Genomic DNA, 20,416 nt, shown 5'->3' on the forward strand with positions numbered 1-20,416 from the left:
CCACACGGCCCGTGTCCAATGGACCATCACCAGAAGAGCTGGAACAACAGAAAAGGTACAAACTTATTTGTTGTTGATGTGTGTAACAAAGAACTGGACAGGTTTTATTTTATCAGTATTTTCAGTAAGTGATTTTGTTTTTGTTTGCTGTTTCCTTGGTCAATCTTTAACCTCATTTACAGATACACACACACACACACACACACACACACACACACACACACACACACACACACACACACACACACACACACACACACACACACACACACACACACACACACACACACACACACACACACACAAACAAACAAACAAACAAACAAACAAACAAACAAACAAAGCACACACTCTCAAGGGATTTACTGGTATTAACGCTAAAGTCTTCAGCTTTCCATGAGCCCCGGAAGTGATGGGGCAAAAGTCCGGGTCAGGTCTTCTGACATTTAAATCCTCTTCTTCTTTCTGGATACTACAGGGTAAAAAAAATGAAACATTTGTGTCTTTTTAAACTTAAAATCTTTTTGGGGACACTTAATATTCAGCAATATTATTTACTAAATGCACTGACGCTATTGGATGACAACTGAACTGAGCTGGACAGTGACATCACTGTTTTCACCAGAGCGGTTTTCTAGATGAACTGAACTGAATTATTACATTATTGGTGAACTTTACACAGTTATTAAACCAAACTGAATCAACACTGAACTGATTTCAACTGAGTACTGTTTACTGTTTGTCATTGAATCATTATTTCACTGTTTATCACTGTACAGCTGCTTTGAAACAATCTGTATTGTATAAAGTACTATAAAAATAATGGTGACTTGACAGATTAGGATTTGGAAATTAAGTCAGAGTCGAACTTGCATTGCCCACATGAGCAGTAGAGCTCAACTAATTCTGATAGCCGTTACGCCACAGCTCTGATTTAAATCCGGCTCAATTTAAATTGTTCATGGACATCTTTTTATAACTACTGCACAGCTATTTTAGGTTACTGTGCCATTATTTGAACAAATATTTGTGGCAGAAAAGTTTGTGGCAGTCCACATTGACATCACCCTATGTATAGGGAAATTGTACAGTGAATGATTTTTAAAGCAATTTTATAGCGGTAATAATAGTTTAAAATTAATTAGAACATTCAAGAGACAATATCCCTGCCAGCAGAGGAAAACTCTGGAATGAGACTAAGTCCAGAACACACACTCACACTCACTCTCTCTCTCTCTCTCTCTCTCTCTCTCTCTCTCTCTCTCTCTCTCTCGCTCATATCTCTTTCTCTGTCTGTCTGTTGTTATGGTTACCTTGATAAAGACTTTACATGGAGCCTGTTGACTCATGAGTCATGTCTTGACTTGACTGAAATGTTTTGAATGGCTCAACATGAAACTTGGCATTGCAGTCTCGCAAGTGCCTCAAAGAGTATGTATGTTTATGCGTGTACGTTTGCATGAATGTTGCGTGTTTAAAGTGTTTTATATTTACAGGCTCATTTAAGAGTTCTCAGAAATAAGTTTGGTGGAGTTCCCACCAAATAATTGCATCCCACTGATTCAACCCAGTGACTGCATTGGCAACAGTGTCAAAAGAAGATATATTTTCACCCTATGCCTTTTCTAAATGCATGTTATAGGTTTTATTGTGAATAGTTATTTGTGTATATGTTTTATTTAAAACAAAATATTACATTTAATCAAAATGTCATAACTGGATCTTCCGGATGAAAATTGACAGAACTCTCTGGTGACGTATGTATGTTTTCTCCAGTCATTTAGTCCGCTTAAACCCTGACCCTGAAAGCTCTCGTTCGTCTCAACATCCAATCAACAACCAATGCATAGAACCAACCCTATATTTTTTCTTTTTTGATAATCCGTTACACTTGGATGTACGTAATGTGGACGATTAATCGATATTTCTGTTTCGATTCGGCTTTCATTTGGAAGAATGTATTATATTCATATTATTTCATAATGTTTTATTGTTTTTCTTTTAAATTTATTTAAATGTGACGTTTTTTATGATTTAATTATTCGCTTATTGACTTATTGACACGTTTTCCCCTGCAGATTGGAACAGCAGAGGTTGGAGCAGCTAGAGAGGGAGAGACAGGAAAGAGAAAGACAAGAGAGAGAACGACAGGAAAGAGAAAGACAAGAAAGAGAACGACAGGAAAGAGAACGGCAAGCAGCTTCAGGTCAGTAGAAAGTGTTTCACCTCAACAGAGAAACTCTGTGTATCGATTATTGCGGTCTTCTGAGTGTGTGTGTGTGTGAGCGTTATTGTAACTTAAGTACACTACACAAGTACACAGTTTCATGCGTTTTTAGTATTTACTAGTGTTTATTAGTTCTAAATGCTCCTGTCGTCTGTTGTGTTCAGACTTAAGTTGTGTACTTTCATGGAGCAGATAAAATATCAGAGTTCATATATCTGACTGTTTGTATTCATTGACCAGTGACGATTCACACCCCTACAAAACAAACCTGTCTATCCCCATTTTTGAGCTTATATATATTTAATTAATACGTAATTTGTTGTTGTGTGTGTGTGTGTGTGTGTAAATGATGTGCTGTTGTTCTACTGTAGTCATTCCTCCTCCACCACCACTGGCCCCTGGAGGCCCTCCGGCTCCCCCTGGACCCCCACCTCCCCCTGGGCCCCCTCCGTCTGGACCCCCACCACCACCTGGGCCTCCCCCCATGGGAGGAGGAGGAGGAGGAGCTCCACCTCCACCTGCTCCTCCACTGCCCTCTTCTGGAGGAGGTGGAGGTGGGGAAGGAGGAGCAGGTGGCGGGGGTCTCGCTGCTGCTCTGGCAGCTGCCAAACTGCGCAAAGTGGCCAAGGTGAGACAATGAGTGACATGAGAATCACAATAAGAGAATTTCCAGAGGTTGAAATAATGTATCACATCCTTGTAACATTATTTCTGGCCTTGGTGGAGTCACCCACAAATTAAATTCCTTTCAGAGAACTAGAAGGTTATCACATTTTTAATGATACACTTTTTTTTCTTTTTTTTTTTGCGTGGAATAACGTGCCCTTGTGAATCATGCATGCGCAATTGAAAGACCAGGAATGTGTATTAAGTAGAAGCAGAAAATAGAGAAACAGAGAATAAATTACTGGCAAATCTAAAACTTGTGTACTAAAAGTTTACAAAAATTATGTAGACAGTGGAAATAGGGTAGAAGGTGACAATCAACTCTGAATCAACATGCACCAATACAAACAAGTATTCATTTCTTGAATGAGCTCATTGTTTCTTCCTTAAATTATTATTATACATTGACAGCCAATCAGAATCCACTCCACTTTGATGAGCTAAAGCATTTAAAGGCAGATGACTCTTATAATAAATAGAACTTTATGGGTGCATCAGTGTGGATGCTAATATAATTATCTTTATAGTTATCGTTCTTGGTGTGAACAGGCCTTAATGTTCCCCCTGGTGGAACTTTATGAAGACCGTGAAATGATGAATAATGAAATAAGACATCCATTCACAAAGATGAAATTACAAACAAATGTACATGTTATTCAGTTTGTTCAGTAGTTGAAATGTTGAGACTGAACTCCTATAACATTTTGCGGTTACACTTTATTTTAAGGTGTCATTGTTACAGTGTAATTCTATATTTAAGTACCGAGTAATATTAAGCAACTACATGTGCTTAATATAGGGTTAGGGTAGGATTAGGGTTTGGTTGAGGGTTAGTTGCATGTAATTATGCCTAATTTACTGTTATTCCTATGGTAAGTACATGCGTAACAAGGACACTGTGAAATAAAGTGTTACCCATTTTGCACACACATTCATGGCTATCTGCTGTTTTTGACTCAGTGCTTCCCCCTGCAGGATGAGGCTGCTGCTGCTGCTGGAGGAGGCAGTGCTGCGGTCAGTGTGGCGGCAGCTCCTAAAGCAGACAGCAGTCGCAGCAGTGTATCTCTGCCCAGCGGAGGAGGAGGAGGAGGCCTGATGGGAGAAATGAGCGCAATTCTAGCACGACGGTCAGTAAAAAAAAAAAATTAGAAAAAAGCATACGGTAAATGTGAAGATCACAAACATATCCCCCCCATTAACATTGGAACATGTCTCAGTTTTAAGGAGTTTGACGGCAATTTTTTTACAGCTTGATGATGTGATGCATGAGTAGCAGGCTCGGTTACCACGATCATTTCAGTTCGTCCCTCAGATTACGGTTGTGCGATTAATTGAATTTAAGTTTCGATTTTAATTTGGGCCTCCAACGATTATGATAACATGGTAATTGAGATAAACCGATTATTCTGACCGATCACATTCCGTTCCTTTCCTTTAAAGCAGTGCACTTTCTCCCCACCTTAACACTGGAATCAGTCAAATCATGTAATGTGACTGTCGTGAATCTTATTTCCAACAAAATATACTTGATGTATATTGCTATCGTGAAAAGATTATGTAAGATATGCAAGCTCATATAAGATTTTGGTTCTAATCGTGTTAAATAATCGTGATTACAATAACAAATTGACCAATATAATCGTGAGTATATTATATAATATAACAATATAATCAGCTCTATCTCAGATTGTAAAAAAAGGGCAGGAACTGAGCTGTCACATTAAAAGATTCTCTCAAATGGAAAGATATCAAACTCTGCTGCTCTTCCATGAGATGAAACTGGGCCAACTTGGTGTCTTGATAACCAAACACAATATTGCTTCAACGTCATTGAGTTGCTGTCAGAGTTGTACGATAGTACAACGCCGTTTGCGGATATTAATAGCAAAACAGAATCCTACCTGTCGCAAAACGATCAATCCAAACTGAATATTTAATGATAAATATGTTGAAGAATAGCCGATTGGCTGTTCAGTAGAGCCCGACCGATAAAGGATTTTTAAGGCCGATACCGATACAAATATTTGGTGATTTAAAAATCCGATATTCCGATATATCGGCCGATATATATATATATATTTTTTTTTTTTAAATCCAGAAACGCGTAACAAAACATGAACAGATTTTCCCTAACATTAGTTATTTGTAGTTATTTAAGAATCCTCAGCCTTACTAAAATAATATAATGCAGTTTAAAAATAAATTTATTTTAAAAAAAATTTACTTTATTGTCACAACAGAACAGAATATATTAAAGTTCTGATAAATATAATGTATATTACAAATACAAACTTAAGATATGAAACTTAAAGTCCTTTGAACAAAAAAATCATCTATTATTATTAATATTGACAGTAATAATTGAAAAAAAATCAATGATGATGATAATAATAATTATTATTTGTATTATTATTAAACAAGACAAAGGTCACTCCTAATTCTATCCATCTATTCCATCAAGCTACAACAAACCATTTTCAATCATCATTTGCTGCCTGCCTTCTAAAATCTACTACTTAGTGATGCACTAAATACATTATGTGAGGTAATTAACACATGGTTACCGAGTCGATCGTTCCCTGGGATGCGTTTTCATGAAAATCGAATGTAAATAGTTTTATCTCTAAAAACAGATTAACGTTAGCTTATAACGCTAGTATATGGGGCACAGAGTAAGTGAAAGTAAATCGCTAGTTAATACCACTAACAAGGCTCAAAATAGCCTCACACTAACACGGTAGCATAATGAGGGTCCCTACATGCAAACCGAAGCATTGAGAACTTTGTAAGTGTACAGACAGTTTAATAAGAAGATACTTTATAAAGACCGTACATTACGCGTTTACAGGCATCATCTAGGAAAACAGTCTCGACTAGTCGAGTCACGAACGCCGTGCTACGTTAGATTTCACAAACGTAATTCCTATCGACCAGCTCACTTAGCACGGCGTTCGTGACTCGATTAGTCGAGACTGTTTTCCAAGATGACGAATGGCTGTAAACGCGTAATGTACTGTCTTTATAAAGTATCTTCTTATTAAACTGTCTGTACACTTACAAAGTTCTCAATGCTTCGGTTTGCATGTAGGGACCCTCATTATGCTACCGTGTTAGTGTGAGGCTATTTTGAGCCTTGTTAGTGGCATTAACTAGCGTTTTACTTTTACTTACTCTGTGCCCCATATACTAGCGTTATAAGCTAACGTTAATCTGTTTTTAGAGATAAAACTCTTTACATTTGATTTTCATGAAAACGCATCCCAGGGAACGATCGACTCGGTAACCATGTGTTAATTACGCCTACAGTAACGCACACTTGGATTTCACACACGTGTAAAAGAAAAGCTAACTTTTATGCACAGGCTATGTTTGATACTTTTTCTCTATGTCTAAATGTTCACTCCTCGCGTGCCTAACTTACGTTTTACAATGCAGGGACTGGAACTACAGATATGCTAGTTATAAATACAGTAATCATTACTTCATTTAGGCAGAATAAGTTCGTTGTGATTTCCAAGCTCATTGATGTTAGCAGTCTTCCTTGTAGAGTGCGCTCTGGTGGACAAACTATGCAGCGCCAACACTCATAACATGGTTGCAGGGTGTTTCGTCCGCTTTTATTATTTTTTTTAAATATTCATTTATCGGCCGTTATAAATGCCGATACCGATAGTTTGGAAAATGCCTAATATCGGCCGATAATATCGGCCCGCCGATATATCGGTCGGGCTCTACTCTTCAGTGTACTGAAGCCTCTCCTCCATTGACATCCATTTCTCATCAGTGTTCTTACGCTAACTTGTGTTTATTTTGCTAATAAATACTATATAGCTCTTTCAAAAGGTATCTGTTTACAGATACATTTAATCACTTTTAACAGACCTTTTTAGAGGCACCATAAATGCAATCCAGTCATACGGACACATATAATACAATAAATACATAATAAAAATATTAAACATACAAAAATGTAGTAACAGTATTTCTTTCATTCAACCAGCTCATAAGAGTCATTTGAACTGGGCTGCACTCTTCATACTTTGTTTTTGACTTACAAAATAAGAATCAGACAGATTTATTCAGCACTGGTTGCACTGTTTCACTCCATAGATTCAGTAGAAGTGTTGTTCCACCGATTCAATTCTACATGTTCAAGAACCAAAAGACATTTGGTTCTGGTATTTTTTATTTATTTAAAGGTGGAACCAGTTCTAAATAAGAACAGATTATCAGTTTCTGAATTAATTTCAAATACATAAAGTGACCACATACTGTAAAGCTAAACAGATAATTACATTATTGCAATTTAGTCTTGTTAGTTGGTTTTGGATTTTTTTGTCTTTCCCTGATCAACCTGAAAGATGTTCTTGTGTGATTAGAAAATAACAGCCTGGGGTGTTTCCAAAATGGCTGTTTATCGAAGTACTTTCGTAATGACCTTGAAATGTAAAGGGTGCTGGAGGCTTTAATAGCAGCAATGTGAAGCACTTACATGAATTGCTCATTAAATGAATTGCTCATTACAAAAATATTTCATATTTGAGCTGTGAAGAGGCATGACTAGGTGGATGAACTTCTTGTTCTGCATTACTGACATAATTCCTGTAATTCGAGGTGCAGAACTCAGCTTTATTGAGTGCATTAGTGCGTCGCCAGCACTGGTTCGGGAAGTATTTTTCCATTCATTTTTTCCCATAGGGATTTTAAAGTCTTTGTTAAAGCATTATAATAAGCCATGAACTAAGCCAACCAGCTATGATGTGAATCATAACATCACAAACTTTGATTTGAAGCAAAAAGTATTTCAAATTCAGACAAAAAAAAAAGGTGCAAGACTGTATACTTAACGGCTATAATGAGGGAAATAACTACAATCCCATCAAGCATTGCGAATGACAATGGAGACGAAAAACAATGGAGAAATATAAAACAATTCATTTAAAGTTGTTGATTATATCTATAGAAACTATATAATTTTCTTGCAAAATATGCAAGGCCTTTAAATACAAATGTTTTGAGACAAGAGCGATATTTCTATAAATAAATATTTAATTTATTAGGGTAAATTGACAAATGCCCTCTTAAAGGGTTAGTTCACCCAAAAATGAAAACTATAATTTACTCACATTTGTTGTTACAAATGTTCCTAAACATAATCCATACGTTCCACCAAAGTGCATCCATCCATGATAAAAGTGCTCCACACGGCTCTGGGGGGTTAATATAGGCCTTCTGAAGTGAAGCGATGCGTTCGTGTAAGAAAAATATCCATATTTAAAACTTTATCGACTAAAATATAAGTCGACTTCAGCCAAAAGAGTAACACTGGACGATGTATGACGTAGGATGTAGGGCGGTGCAGCGTAAGGTTTGACGCCTCTCGTGGTTCAAACAAACAATTCTGGGCAACAAACTCAAGCTCCTCCAACATTTCTCTTTAAAAATTGTCGTTTTAGACTTCTAATTCGTGACTGGTGTTTTGTTTTGCTCTATCCTCTGAGCTTCTGCGTTAATCATTACATTGTGCGTCGGGTCAGGGGTCAGTCTTCCACCGTAAATCGATGCGTACGGCCGTCTGCCGGAAGCTAGTTATTTTAGTCAATAAAGTTGAATGAAAGCCTTGGTTTGGAATGACACAAGCATGAGTAATTGGGTCAACTATTAATTCAAGTAATTTATCCTTGCACCACATTTATTACTGTTAATGCTTCTTTCATTTTATTTTAAAGACTTGCTACTAATGCTATCTATAGATATTAAGTTGTAAATAACCCATGATATTTCTTTGGCTTGTGTGTTAAAATCTATTGTAAATGACTGATTTTTATTTTTAAAAAACTATTGTTGTTGTGTCTGCTGACACAGGAGAAAAGCAACCGATAAAGGGGAGAAGCCTCCTCCCAAAGCAGAAGAGCCCAGTAATGTAAGAACACCTTCTATCTTTTAAGGCTTATTATGGGTAAATGTGTCAATTCCCAAACAAAGCATTTGCATGATTTTTCCCACAGTTAAGCACAAACACACTGATTCTAAAAATGTCATTAGTTATGTTAGTCACAGTCCTGATTGCCTACACAATGCTACCCTAAACCATAACCATAACCTTAGTATAGCATTGGTAGCATATTCTGATAGACAGCATTACTGGTTGTCGGGATCAGATTCATCTAAAATTTTCTGAAAGTCTGAAATTTTCTTAACAGGAAACTATGTGTTCAGTTGACCAAGGCAATGAGGCGGGGTTTGTGCTTAACTGGTTTTGAGGGGAAAATCCTGCATTTTTTTCTTTTTTAGAATTTCCTGTAAATCAACCATTTAAAGTGCATGCAAAAGTCTTAAAAGATTTATAGAGCTTGTCCATAGACTTGAGATGGAATATAGCTGCTATTACTGTAAATGTAAGTAAGTAAAATTGAGTTAGACTTGAAACACCATCACTATTATTGAATGCTGTAGAAACACTCTTTAATTCTACTCTTTACTATTCCTTTACCTGTTGATCTTCAGGATGATTCCGACAGTCAAGGCCCAGGCGGTAAGAATACAATGCATTTGTGATCGATATTTGTGACATTTAGATACTCAGTCTTTTCTCATCCGTGATTTTTCATTAACAGACTTTAGGAGACCATGGGAAAAATCCGCCACCATGCCCAGGTAAACACTCATTTAGAGACACATATTGAACTGTATTGAATATTGAATTGAAAACTTTTGTCTAAATCATGTAACAGACCTCAATCTCCGTTAGTCTGGTGTTTGAAGAACTCCAGCTGTTGAGTGAGTATGGACAGTGTGACTGTCCATAGGGCACTGTAGTTTAAAGTGAAGTATATATACAGTACATGTCTCAAACAGGACTAACTCGGCACCCAGAAGTCTGGAATCGCCCTCTTCCACTAGCCCACTTACCAGGTACTTTTACTACAGTAAGCTCTCATGTGGTTATGGTCTAACACTGTCAGCGTGCCTGGTTCCTCTGCTTTTCACACACACATTTACCTAAACATGCAATGCATGCATTTCTATTTCAAAATATTTTAAAATGCAATTTATTCCTTACTACTCCAAAGCTGATGTTTTAGCAGCCATTATGCTGATTTGATGCTTGATGCAATGTGCTGATTTGATGCTGAAGAAACATTTCTTCTGAGCCCCTAAAGGGTTCTGAAACCCCTGAAACCGTTCTCTCGCAACGGTTTCACATTCCCCCGAGAAACTTTGCGTTTGGTAATGGCGAATGAAACGTTTCTCGAGAACGCAAACGCATTATAAGACATTATTTTTCCTCCCATCTCATTTTTTTTTTCATCACTATGTCCCATTAAGGGCTCCTTACATTTCTTATTATCAATGTTAAAAACAGTTGTACTGCTTAACATTTTTGTAGAAACTATAATATATTTTTTCCAGGATTCTTTGAATAGTAAGTTAAAAAATCAGCTTTTATTCGAAATATAAATTTACTGTCTATTAGTCATCACTGATTAGTGCTGTCAAATGATTAAAAAAATGAACTAATTAATCTCACATTTTTCTGTAATTAATCGTCATTAATTGCACCTTAAAATTAAAGTTTTTAAAATATTTGTAATATTTAATCTCCAAATTAATGTAGAAACAACATAAAGACAGTATATTTTAAATATTCGTTTATTTGCATCTGAATGAAGGCCAGATTAATCGATACCAATACTGCGAATGTCTCTATTAATCAGTTGTAGCCATTCAACATTACTATATATTTGAAAGATTTCAATTTTAAAATTAAAAAAATTAATAACTTTTAATTTAATTGAACTTGAAACAATCTTCACATAAACCCATTATAATAAATGTCACATTTGACTGTGCCTTTAATATATCGAGGCTCAACGCTAAGGATTTTTTTTTCTCTTGGCCCAGTCAGGCAAATGTCAAAATGCACAAAAAAAGTATCCTTCACGTTAACAGTGCTTTAAGGTTTTTTAGGTACGTCTGATAGGTAGGAAGTATACAGAAATTGAATAAAGTTATCAAACAATTCATTGTCTTCACTGCATAGCCTAGTATACATTAAATATAGAATACTCCTTATTAAAGCTACAAAGGTTATTCAGTCAAGAGCAGTGGATGATTTTCCTTTTTAACATTAATGACACAGACAGCAGCAGGTTTATTAGGCCACTGTCACTTTAAGACCTGCCGCTTCTGCACATGACGCAGATCTGACACGCATCTTTACGTTCATTTAAGACTTCATTTAACTCTTTTAACTCTTGCTTGTGAGGATACTCGACAAAACGGTTTGCATAATTGAGTTTTTTTGTCCTTTCAAGTGCTGTCTGAAGCGGCTATAAAATAGAAAATAGTACTTGCATGCCATTTAACACATTAATTTTGACAACCCTAATTTTAATGCATCCTTGCTTAATAAAAATATTAATTTCTCAAACTTTTAAATGGTACTCGGTATTTCTGTTGTATTAATGGGAATATACCAATATTGCACAGACCTCTATTCATTTTACAACTAGTTATAATTTCTAAAAACACAACAATGAGACGCTGCATTTAGTAGAGCACTGCCTCATAGTGCAGCGCTTGCACCATTAGCCAATGAATTGGTGAGATTCTGTATGAGCTTCAGAAAATTGTCACACCTGGAGAGTGTTCCCATAGTGTCAGCTACAGATACAGTGTCAAGTGACCCTATGAAAGGGAACATTTACTTTATGAAGCACTTTTTTTGTTGAGGACATGCCCAAAATTAGTTATCATAGTGACCAGACTTAGCTAACTTGTAACTTCTAAACAGATTGTTTAAAACCACACACACACACACACACACACACACACACACGCACGCACGCACGCAGTGTTGGTTGTTCAGGGAGACTGGACTTAACTTGACCCATCATGAGACTGGAGTGGATCTGAGTTTCTGATCTTGTTTTGTTTCATCTTTGCTGGTTTTGCCATCTATAAACTCGTGGGCTTTGGAAAACTCTTTGGCTATCTGTAGTGTCTGTAGAGCTGTGCAACACTGTCACAGTATTACATGTTTTTTTCAACAGTATTAGGATTTATTTAAGGGTCTTCTTTACATTTATCTTCAGGCTTTGGTTTATTGCTTTGATTCTGCTGCTATTCTCTTATTGTCCACAGGGGGCTCCATGTTACTGACTTTATTACTCCTGTTTCCAGCAGATCTGTGTAAGAGCCCGTATTAAAGCTCTCTCCACATCCCTGACTTCAATTCTAAAACCACAGCATTACTTTGCTGCATTCAAAAAAAGAATTTTTATTATTATGTAAGATTAGAATTAACACCCACAAATTGTTCAAAGGTGCACAGATTATCACTTTTTCCAGTGGATTTTTGAAGTGTGTATCCTTACTTTTTTCCTGCTAATATTTCCCACAACCTCCTTCACATTGGAAAAGGATGGTTATTCACTTTCGACTTTTTCAAAGTAAATGCATAGCTATAGAAATGAACTGCAGTCGTATTTATGGGTCCGTGTAACGCTTCACAATTCAGTTTTCAGACCATACAATGCAAATGCAAAAATGCAAAATTGAAACCAGACATTCTTTTTTTGTTGTTTTTCCAGTACATTATCAATGGATATTTGCCTTTTTCTCCCCTTTTTCAATTTTACTTTTGCTAAATTGTGACTTCAGAAACAAACATTTGAATAAATGAAATCTAACCTATTTTCTATTTTTCCATTTTTCGTCTTGTAATATGCGCCGTGGGCGGTACCATTAGCATGGGGGTGTGGCCGTGGACTAACTTTACTATCATTTCATTGATGTAACTGCTTTATTTACACTGCATGCACGTTTGAGGAGAAGTTTAAAAGACGGAACACAGGACAACATTTTTCACCCGAAGTGCCATAACTTTTATTATTAGGCTAATAGTCTACGTGTAGCCTACTAAATTATAAGGCAGTCTCGGACCGGCCATCGGGAGCAGCCGGTAAAAGTGAAATCCCGGTGGCCTGGGTATGATTTGGCACATTGCCCTGTTTGTATTGACCTTATTAATAAAAATACTACCAAGCGAAAATATAGAAAATTTTTGTTAGGTTTTTAGCTCTCGTTTGTAATAGCCTACAATACAATAAAGATGCAGATGTTTTCACTATAGCGGGCATTGTTCGTTACCACGGCATCCGCTTGAGCTTCTGTGTGCTTTAGCTCTACACCGCTTCTTGTTCCCGTAAAATGCCATTAAATCTAGCACAGTTGTAGAACTCTAGTCTGTTCATTACAATAGAAGCAGTTCGCCAGGATATGAGCATGAGGCGATACTAGGCTATAGTTAACTATGGTGCTGCAAATCAAGAGCAATAATATTTATTTATTTTCAATAAATAAACAGAAATACCTTGCTACGTATGAAGGACTAAAAATGACAGAACGAAAAATAAATAAATAAATAAATAAAAGTAGAAATAAATAAATAAATGCAGAAATAATAGTGAAAATAAATACATTTTGTTATTATAAATGGCTATTTCTGTATTTTTACATGTATTTATTTATTTATTTATGCATTTTTATATGTATTTATTTATGTATTTATACATTTATTTATATATTTATGTATTTATATATTTATTTATTTATATATTTATATATGTATTTATTTATACATTTATTTATTCCTACATTTATTTATTTCTGTATTTCCACATTTCTACATTTATTTATTTCTGTATTTCCACATTTCTACATTTATTTATTTCTGTATTTCCACATTTCTACATTTATTTATTTCTGTATTTCCACATTTCTACATTTATTTTTCCCTGCGCATGTATGCTAATTGACCAATGGCTAACCACGCCCCCTCCACTCACTCGGACAAACAGTCAACATTCGGTAACAGGCGTTTTGGCAGCTGTCACAGAAGGAGACATTTCACAGGAGTCAATTGATGATTTTTTGGAGACAGAAAGATTATATATCATCTCGATGTCACCAAAAGGGCCTTAAATATGCATTGGAGGGTTATATTAATAATTTTATTGTTGAGAAGGTCGATAAGCTTCAGCTCCAGAACAAAGATTTACAGTTCACAGTGTAAACGTTATAGTTTGGTGCTATTTCGCTTCAAACGCTCGCTTTATACGCGTGTCCTATTCGCTTTGGATTCAAAATGTTCAAGCGTCGAACTAGACGCGGATACGCGCGAATTTGACGCTCAAAGTGCGAATTTGACGCTCAATAATGAACAGGCTGCGATGTCAAGATTGCATTGCTGGAATGTGTTTTTGTGTGTGTGTCTGTGTGTGTGTGTGTGTTGTGTGTGTGTCAGAGAGCGGGCGTGATCGAACAGTGGAAACATAAAAACATACTCCATTTTGTTCATACAGGACATAATAAGTTGTTTAGCCTACTTATATTTGTGTAAAACACAACATTGTGCTTTTGTCAAACTGTAAACTCTTGTCAAACTGTAACCTACAACTGTCACCCAACCAAAATCACACACACACGCTGTTTAAAAACCAAAATGACAAGAAAAAAACATAAAAACGAATGAAAACTGATAACCGCAATGCATTGCAATGGACGAGGAAGCAGAGAATGTCCGAGTGTATTGGGATAGCTATGCGTACTGTGATTGGCTCATCGCGTTTGGGGGCGTGGCTTAGCCATTGGTCAATTAGCATACATGCGCAGGGAAAAATAAATGTAGAAATGTGGAAATACAGAAATAAATAAATGTAGAAATGTGGAAATACAGAAATAAATAAATGTAGGAATAAATAAATGTATAAATAAATACATATATAAATAAATAAATATATAAATACATAAATATATAAATAAATGTATAAATACATAAATAAATACATATAGAAATGCATAAATAAATAAATAAATACATGTAAAAATACAGAAATAGCCATTTATATTACCAAAATGTATTTATTTTCACTATTATTTCTGCATTTATTTCTTTCTTTCTACTTTTACTTTTATTCGTTCTGTCATTTTTAGTCCTTCATAGCTACGTTTGGCACATTGCCCAGCTTGTTTTTTATTTATTTATTCGAGCACATTAAATTCGCCATTCGATAATGAATCAGCACTATAGACATTAAATATTGTATTAGCCTACAAACGAGAGCTAAAAACCTTTAAAAATATGAAAATAGGAAAATATGCTTATTTTTTCTATATTTTTGCTTAGTAGGCTAGCTATAATTTTTATCGTTATTCTAGATTCCCGTGAAGGATCTTGAAAAGCGCTACCACCCCCGTTCTGCTGCACTGAAAATGAACTGCCTGGGATCTCGTGGTTGTGGCTGCCTAGGCTACTGTACCATGTAAAATGTATATTATATTATATTATATTATATTATATTATATTATATATTAATAAAATAAAGTAAGAATGAATAGGTAAATACAAACAAGGTGCCAAATCATACCCAGGCCACCGGGATTTCACTTTTCCCGGCTGCTCCCGATGGTCGGTCCGAGACTGCCTTATAATTTAGCACAGAATAATAATAATGATGGCACTTCGGGTGAAAAATGTTGTCCTGTGTTCCGTCTTTTAAACTTCTCCTCAAACGTGCATGCAGTGTAAATAAAGCAGTTACATCAATGAAATGATAGTAAAGTTAGTCCACGGCCACACCCCCATGCTAATGGTACCGCCTACGGCGCATATTACAAGACGAAAAATGGAAAAATAGAAAATCGGTTAGATTTCATTTATTCGAATGTTTGTTTCTGAAGTCACAATTTAGCAAAAGTAAAATTGAAAAAGGGGAGAAAAAGGCAAATATCCATTGATGATGTACTGGAAAAACAAGAAAAATTAATGTCTGGTTTCAATTTTGCATTTTTGCATTTGCATTGTATGGTCTGAAAACTGAATTGTGAAGCGTTACACGGACCTTTATGAACAGCAGTTTTTTGGCAGTGACGTTGTTCCAGTTGAAGCCATGGAAGTGAATGAGACTTTGATGTTGGGGTTTTCCGCTAAATAACTTTGGTCATTTTGGACTTCTTTTAAGCTGGTCTATTGCCGTTTGGGATGGTGTATAGGCCGTATAGGTGCTTTCTCCTTTCCATTTTTCCTTTTCCCTCCTCTTTTTACCTATTTCCTTTTATTAATTACTTGTCTTTCTGTCTTTTCAGGATGAAACCTGTTAACCAATCAGCAGAGCAAGACAGTGGAGAAGGAGAGTCAGAGATGGAACGAATTAAACAGGTCAGAATTGAAGTCAATAAACGAAGAGCTAGCCATGCGGGAATGTCAAAAATACCAGTGTTTTATGGAGACTTGATTAAAAAATAAAAAAGGTAATTGCGACTTTTTATCTCACAATTCAAAAAAATTCTCCATTGTGAGATATAGACTCACAATTGCAAGGAAAAAAAGTAATAATTGCCTATTTATATCTCACAATTCTGACTTTATAACTCTCAATTGTGAGTTTATATCTCGCAATTCTGATTTATTTCTCTTTTAACACAAAATATATAGCATAGCCTACATAGTTAAATACACTATATCTGTTTCCATAGCCTTAAATATGAACATTGTTTGTAGGACAACATTGGGTTTTTTTTTAAATGAAGACAATTTTTTTTTATCCAAATAGAAAAAAGTAGAAAATGCCAAGATATATAGCCGTATATCGCCCAACCCTAATTTAAATAGAAAAGTTATTTTAAATTTCACAATATTACTGTTTTTACTGTGTTTTTGATCAAACACTAAGAACTATGTTGAGTGAATTGTTAATTGAATTAATTATGTTAAATTATGAATTTTGGTCACATCACTTAAGGTGAGTGTCGGATGAGTTTATCCTCCTTTTAACTTGAGGCACCAGCTTAGGAATTTCACCTTAACCGTAAAGACCAATCAATTGTTGAATAAAAACAAATATTGTAAATTTTTGGGAGTTTGTCCTGAAGGATTTGTGAGATAAACTAATCCAACTACTAAATTAATACAATGAATGGATAAAAAAATGGATGCATAGAACGTAAATGATTAAGTTTGATCTTGCTCTTGATTTTTCTCTTAAAGTCGGCATGGAACTGAAGTTACGATCATCTTTTCTTCCCTATTTGTGATGCATGTCTGAGTGAAACGGCTTCTCGATTTGAGTTTATCTATTGGGATTGATTGGATGGTTGTGGTTTGCTATTGCTGTGATCCCGTGCGAGTGACAGGATGTCCCGCCCTCACGCCAGTAAACGTGTCATCAGAGAAGAGATTGCGTGAATAGCGGTTGTAGAGGTTGGGGGACGTGAGGAAAAAAAGTTTGAGAACCACTAGGTGAAGTGATATTTATGTTCCACGTGGTTGAGAGAGCAGTCTGGTGGCGGTGACGTCTTCCACTGATTGTGCTGGGAAACAATGCAGGGTGAAAGGAGTCCGAATGAACTCAAATTCATTCGGTAACCAAAAGCTGTCGGGTGGTTTACTTGATAAAAAAAAAAAAACAACTCAATTAACTATTTATTTAAATAAAAAAAATAAAAAATTGTTTATTTAAATAAGTGAATATTGACTGGTATTACCGGTAGTTACTGGTAATACATTTGTTAAAGTCACCATGAAATTATAAATTATTTATCTGTGCACATCATATTTTAATATCACATTCCATGATATTGACCACTGAAAGTTTTGTATTTCGACAATCCTATAACCTTGATGTTACCATGGATGTGTTTATATGTGTCTATCTGATTCTTTAGGAACTGCTAGAGGAGGTGAGAAAAGAGCTTCAGAAGGTTAAGAATGAAATCATCGGAGGTGAGAACAAGTTTTTCCCTTCCCTGTCCCTGCTGTGTTTAAAATGAAGATTATTTTTGTATTATAACATCTGTTCTTTCTCAGCCTTTATTCAGGAGTTACAGAAACGAGGATCTACATAGTCCCACAGAAACGGATGGGAAGGGCTCGCTCGGTCCTGAGAACCCAGGGATACACACGCACACCTAATCACCAAGGGACTTAACCCTAAATCATTACAATTCAACCCAAGATGAGCTTTGTTGTACCTTTACCTGCCATTGTTTTCTTTCACATTCATCCATTTCTTTTCTCTCCACATATAGTTTTACGTATTTAGTTTTCCACTTAATGATTTACATACCGTACACATCGTCACCCTCACACTTGATTCCTGTTATACATAAATGCTCACCGTAAAACTTGCCTAAGGCTATTGTATTCAGGGAATAAAGCATATCACTTATCCCAGTGACTGTAATGGCCATATACATATAAGTTATGATGCAGCACTAAGGAGGCAAAAACGAGACGGATCTTGGAGAAAAAGACCTGCAGTACGCACACTATCTACCACACGTGACCGGACCACCATGTCAGGTTCCACTCTTGGGCTTTCAGCTGGGAGATTTTCATGTCAGGCCTGATTTAGGACCTCTTTTTATGTATAGGGAAAACAATAGCATATTTAACACATTCATTTGAGGCTCTGAGCGTCATGTTTTGTGTGTGTGGTTGCATGTTTGCGTGTATGGCTGCACTTGCCTCCGTTTATCGGTGCCATCTTGAACGTGGTCACCTGACCGCCACTATCCGTTGGTGCGAAACAACTGTTTTCATAACTTCAGCCCTCATTTGAAATGTTTTTAAACTTTGTGTTGCGATATGAAATACTATGGCCATGATCATTTTTGTCTGTTGGCCATGCCAAACTGCCTTGGAAAATACATATAAATATAAATATATATATATATATAAGGTATATATATTTGTTTTGAGGGAAGATGATAGAAAACTTGATAATGTTTCTATTTTAATTGAAATAATTGGTGAATGGGGACTTGTTGTGATTTATAATGTTTTCTTTTTCAGAGATTGTAATTTTCGGTTTTCCGTTTTCTTTTTTGTTTCTTTTTCTATAGAATATAGGCTTTTTACACTGAAATATATAAAGAAAATTGCGTAGAGACACTGGATTAGATGTCTTTATAGTCAAATACAGATGCTTCTTCTACTGCACTTGTGTCTGCCTCGTTTTTATTACCACCATATACCCATATCACAAGAAAAATGATTTGAATCTATTATTTAGCCTCGTCACAGAACATATTTAGCTTATTCATTTTCTCGGTTGATTCAATTGTTAGGGGTGTTTCAGATACAAAAATGGATATGATAATACAGGTTAACCTATAGGATGGGAAACATTGAAGTGAAACCTGAAATCAGCTCTTAAATAGGTTTCAACGCAATAATATATAGTAGCCTACATATGACAGGAGTAAACCTTACTCTTGAGTTAAGGAAACATATTTGCAGCCCACGTATTGTCATCACACGTACTGGACATAATAAAAACAAGCTGTTATGAAATCCAGGAAACGATTTCTTTGACTATATAAATGTTTATTTAGCCGTGGCTAAGAGAGCAACAGCAGAAGGATAATGAGCTGTTGTTTCCTGTTATGAATGGACCCAAGCAGAGTTGTCAACAACTGCTATCTCACTCTGCTTTTAGAAGCCAGCCCTGATAAACACATTTGATTTTTAGAATAGAGGATTAGAATAACCTCAACAACAGGCCAAACTGAGCGCAATAACAATGCACAAATGTTACAATTCTGCAGATAATATCTGTTCTTTAGAAATTGTTTTCTTTGTCACGCATGTTTTCCAATTTCCACTGGCCCCGTCATATGGAAATAAATAAGGTCATTAAAAAGAACCATGAACATATATCATGTTACATGAATATGATCATTCAAACATACTTGTGAAACAAAGACACAGCAGATCGAATTAAAGTCACCATGAAATCAAAAAGGACAAATCTTTTTCTTTTTTTTTGTACAGGATGTTGCAGTGTTTTAAAATTATTTATCTGTGCACATCATTATTTTTTTTATTTTATTCATATGCTCTTGTAATCTGTAATCAAAAACGTTAACCACCCCTTCCCCTCGACATCTGTTCTCTGATGTATCTCTCGGCAGAGGGTGGGACTAAATATCCTCCTCAACTGACTGCAAACTGGCATTCAGATCCAAGTGGTGCTCACTGCAGAGCCACGTGACGTCCAGCTCCACCTCAGTGGATCTAATGGGTGGAGGGATATAGTTATGGGTAGGGTGGTTGGATCTTCTAGCTCCACCTATTACACCCAAATTACATCCAGAGAGGGGGAGCTGGACTTCACGCTTCACCCATGGCTCTGCAGTGGGCAGCTTTTTCAACGATCTGCCTCCATTTAGTTAGCAACGCCCAACTTCCTATGATCCAATCAATTCCTGAGGACGAGATCAAGTCCCGCCCTACATGAGTTGGGGCGCCACTAGCAATTTTGGGCCCTATGAAAGAATATGAGGTTGGGCCCCCTACTGCACAATGGCCCATTACTAAAATCGATCTCTGGGGGCCCCAAAAGTGCGTGGGCCCTTTAGAATCGCCCTAACTTCCCATTGGGAATTGATTGGATCGTTGTCGTTTGCTGCTGTGATCTCGCAGGTTGATGACAGGTTGTCCCGCCATCACGCTAG

At 36.2% G+C, this 20,416-nt stretch overlaps 1 protein-coding gene across 5 annotated transcripts in view; it reads left to right on the forward strand.

Annotated features, from left to right (window-relative positions):
* Positions 1–18,899, forward strand: part of vaspb (vasodilator stimulated phosphoprotein b) — a 49,994-nt gene extending 31,095 nt beyond the window's left edge. Inside the window, exons 4-14 of one of the 5 annotated variants that reach the window (XM_084123640.1) lie at positions 1–55; positions 2,079–2,206; positions 2,599–2,855; positions 3,869–4,020; positions 8,759–8,816; positions 9,401–9,428; positions 9,511–9,550; positions 9,752–9,808; positions 16,046–16,118; positions 17,624–17,681; positions 17,766–18,899. The exon at positions 1–55 is cut by the window's left edge and continues 6 nt beyond it. In XM_084123640.1, the coding sequence (XP_083979766.1) occupies positions 1–55; positions 2,079–2,206; positions 2,599–2,855; positions 3,869–4,020; positions 8,759–8,816; positions 9,401–9,428; positions 9,511–9,550; positions 9,752–9,808; positions 16,046–16,118; positions 17,624–17,681; positions 17,766–17,803 (944 nt within the window). In that variant the 3' untranslated portion in view covers positions 17,804–18,899. Of the gene's footprint in view, positions 56–2,078; positions 2,207–2,598; positions 2,856–3,868; positions 4,021–8,758; positions 8,817–9,400; positions 9,429–9,510; positions 9,551–9,751; positions 9,809–12,040; positions 12,175–16,045; positions 16,119–17,623; positions 17,682–17,765 lie in introns of those variants that run through there. The other 4 variants (XM_084123638.1, XM_084123642.1, XM_084123639.1 and 1 more) reach the window with 4 other exon arrangements.
* The last annotated feature ends 1,517 nt before the right edge of the window (positions 18,900–20,416 follow it).

This window comes from Abramis brama (genome assembly GCF_963993115.1).
Source record: "Abramis brama genome assembly, chromosome: 9".
NCBI classification, from domain to species: domain Eukaryota; kingdom Metazoa; phylum Chordata; class Actinopteri; order Cypriniformes; family Leuciscidae; genus Abramis; species Abramis brama.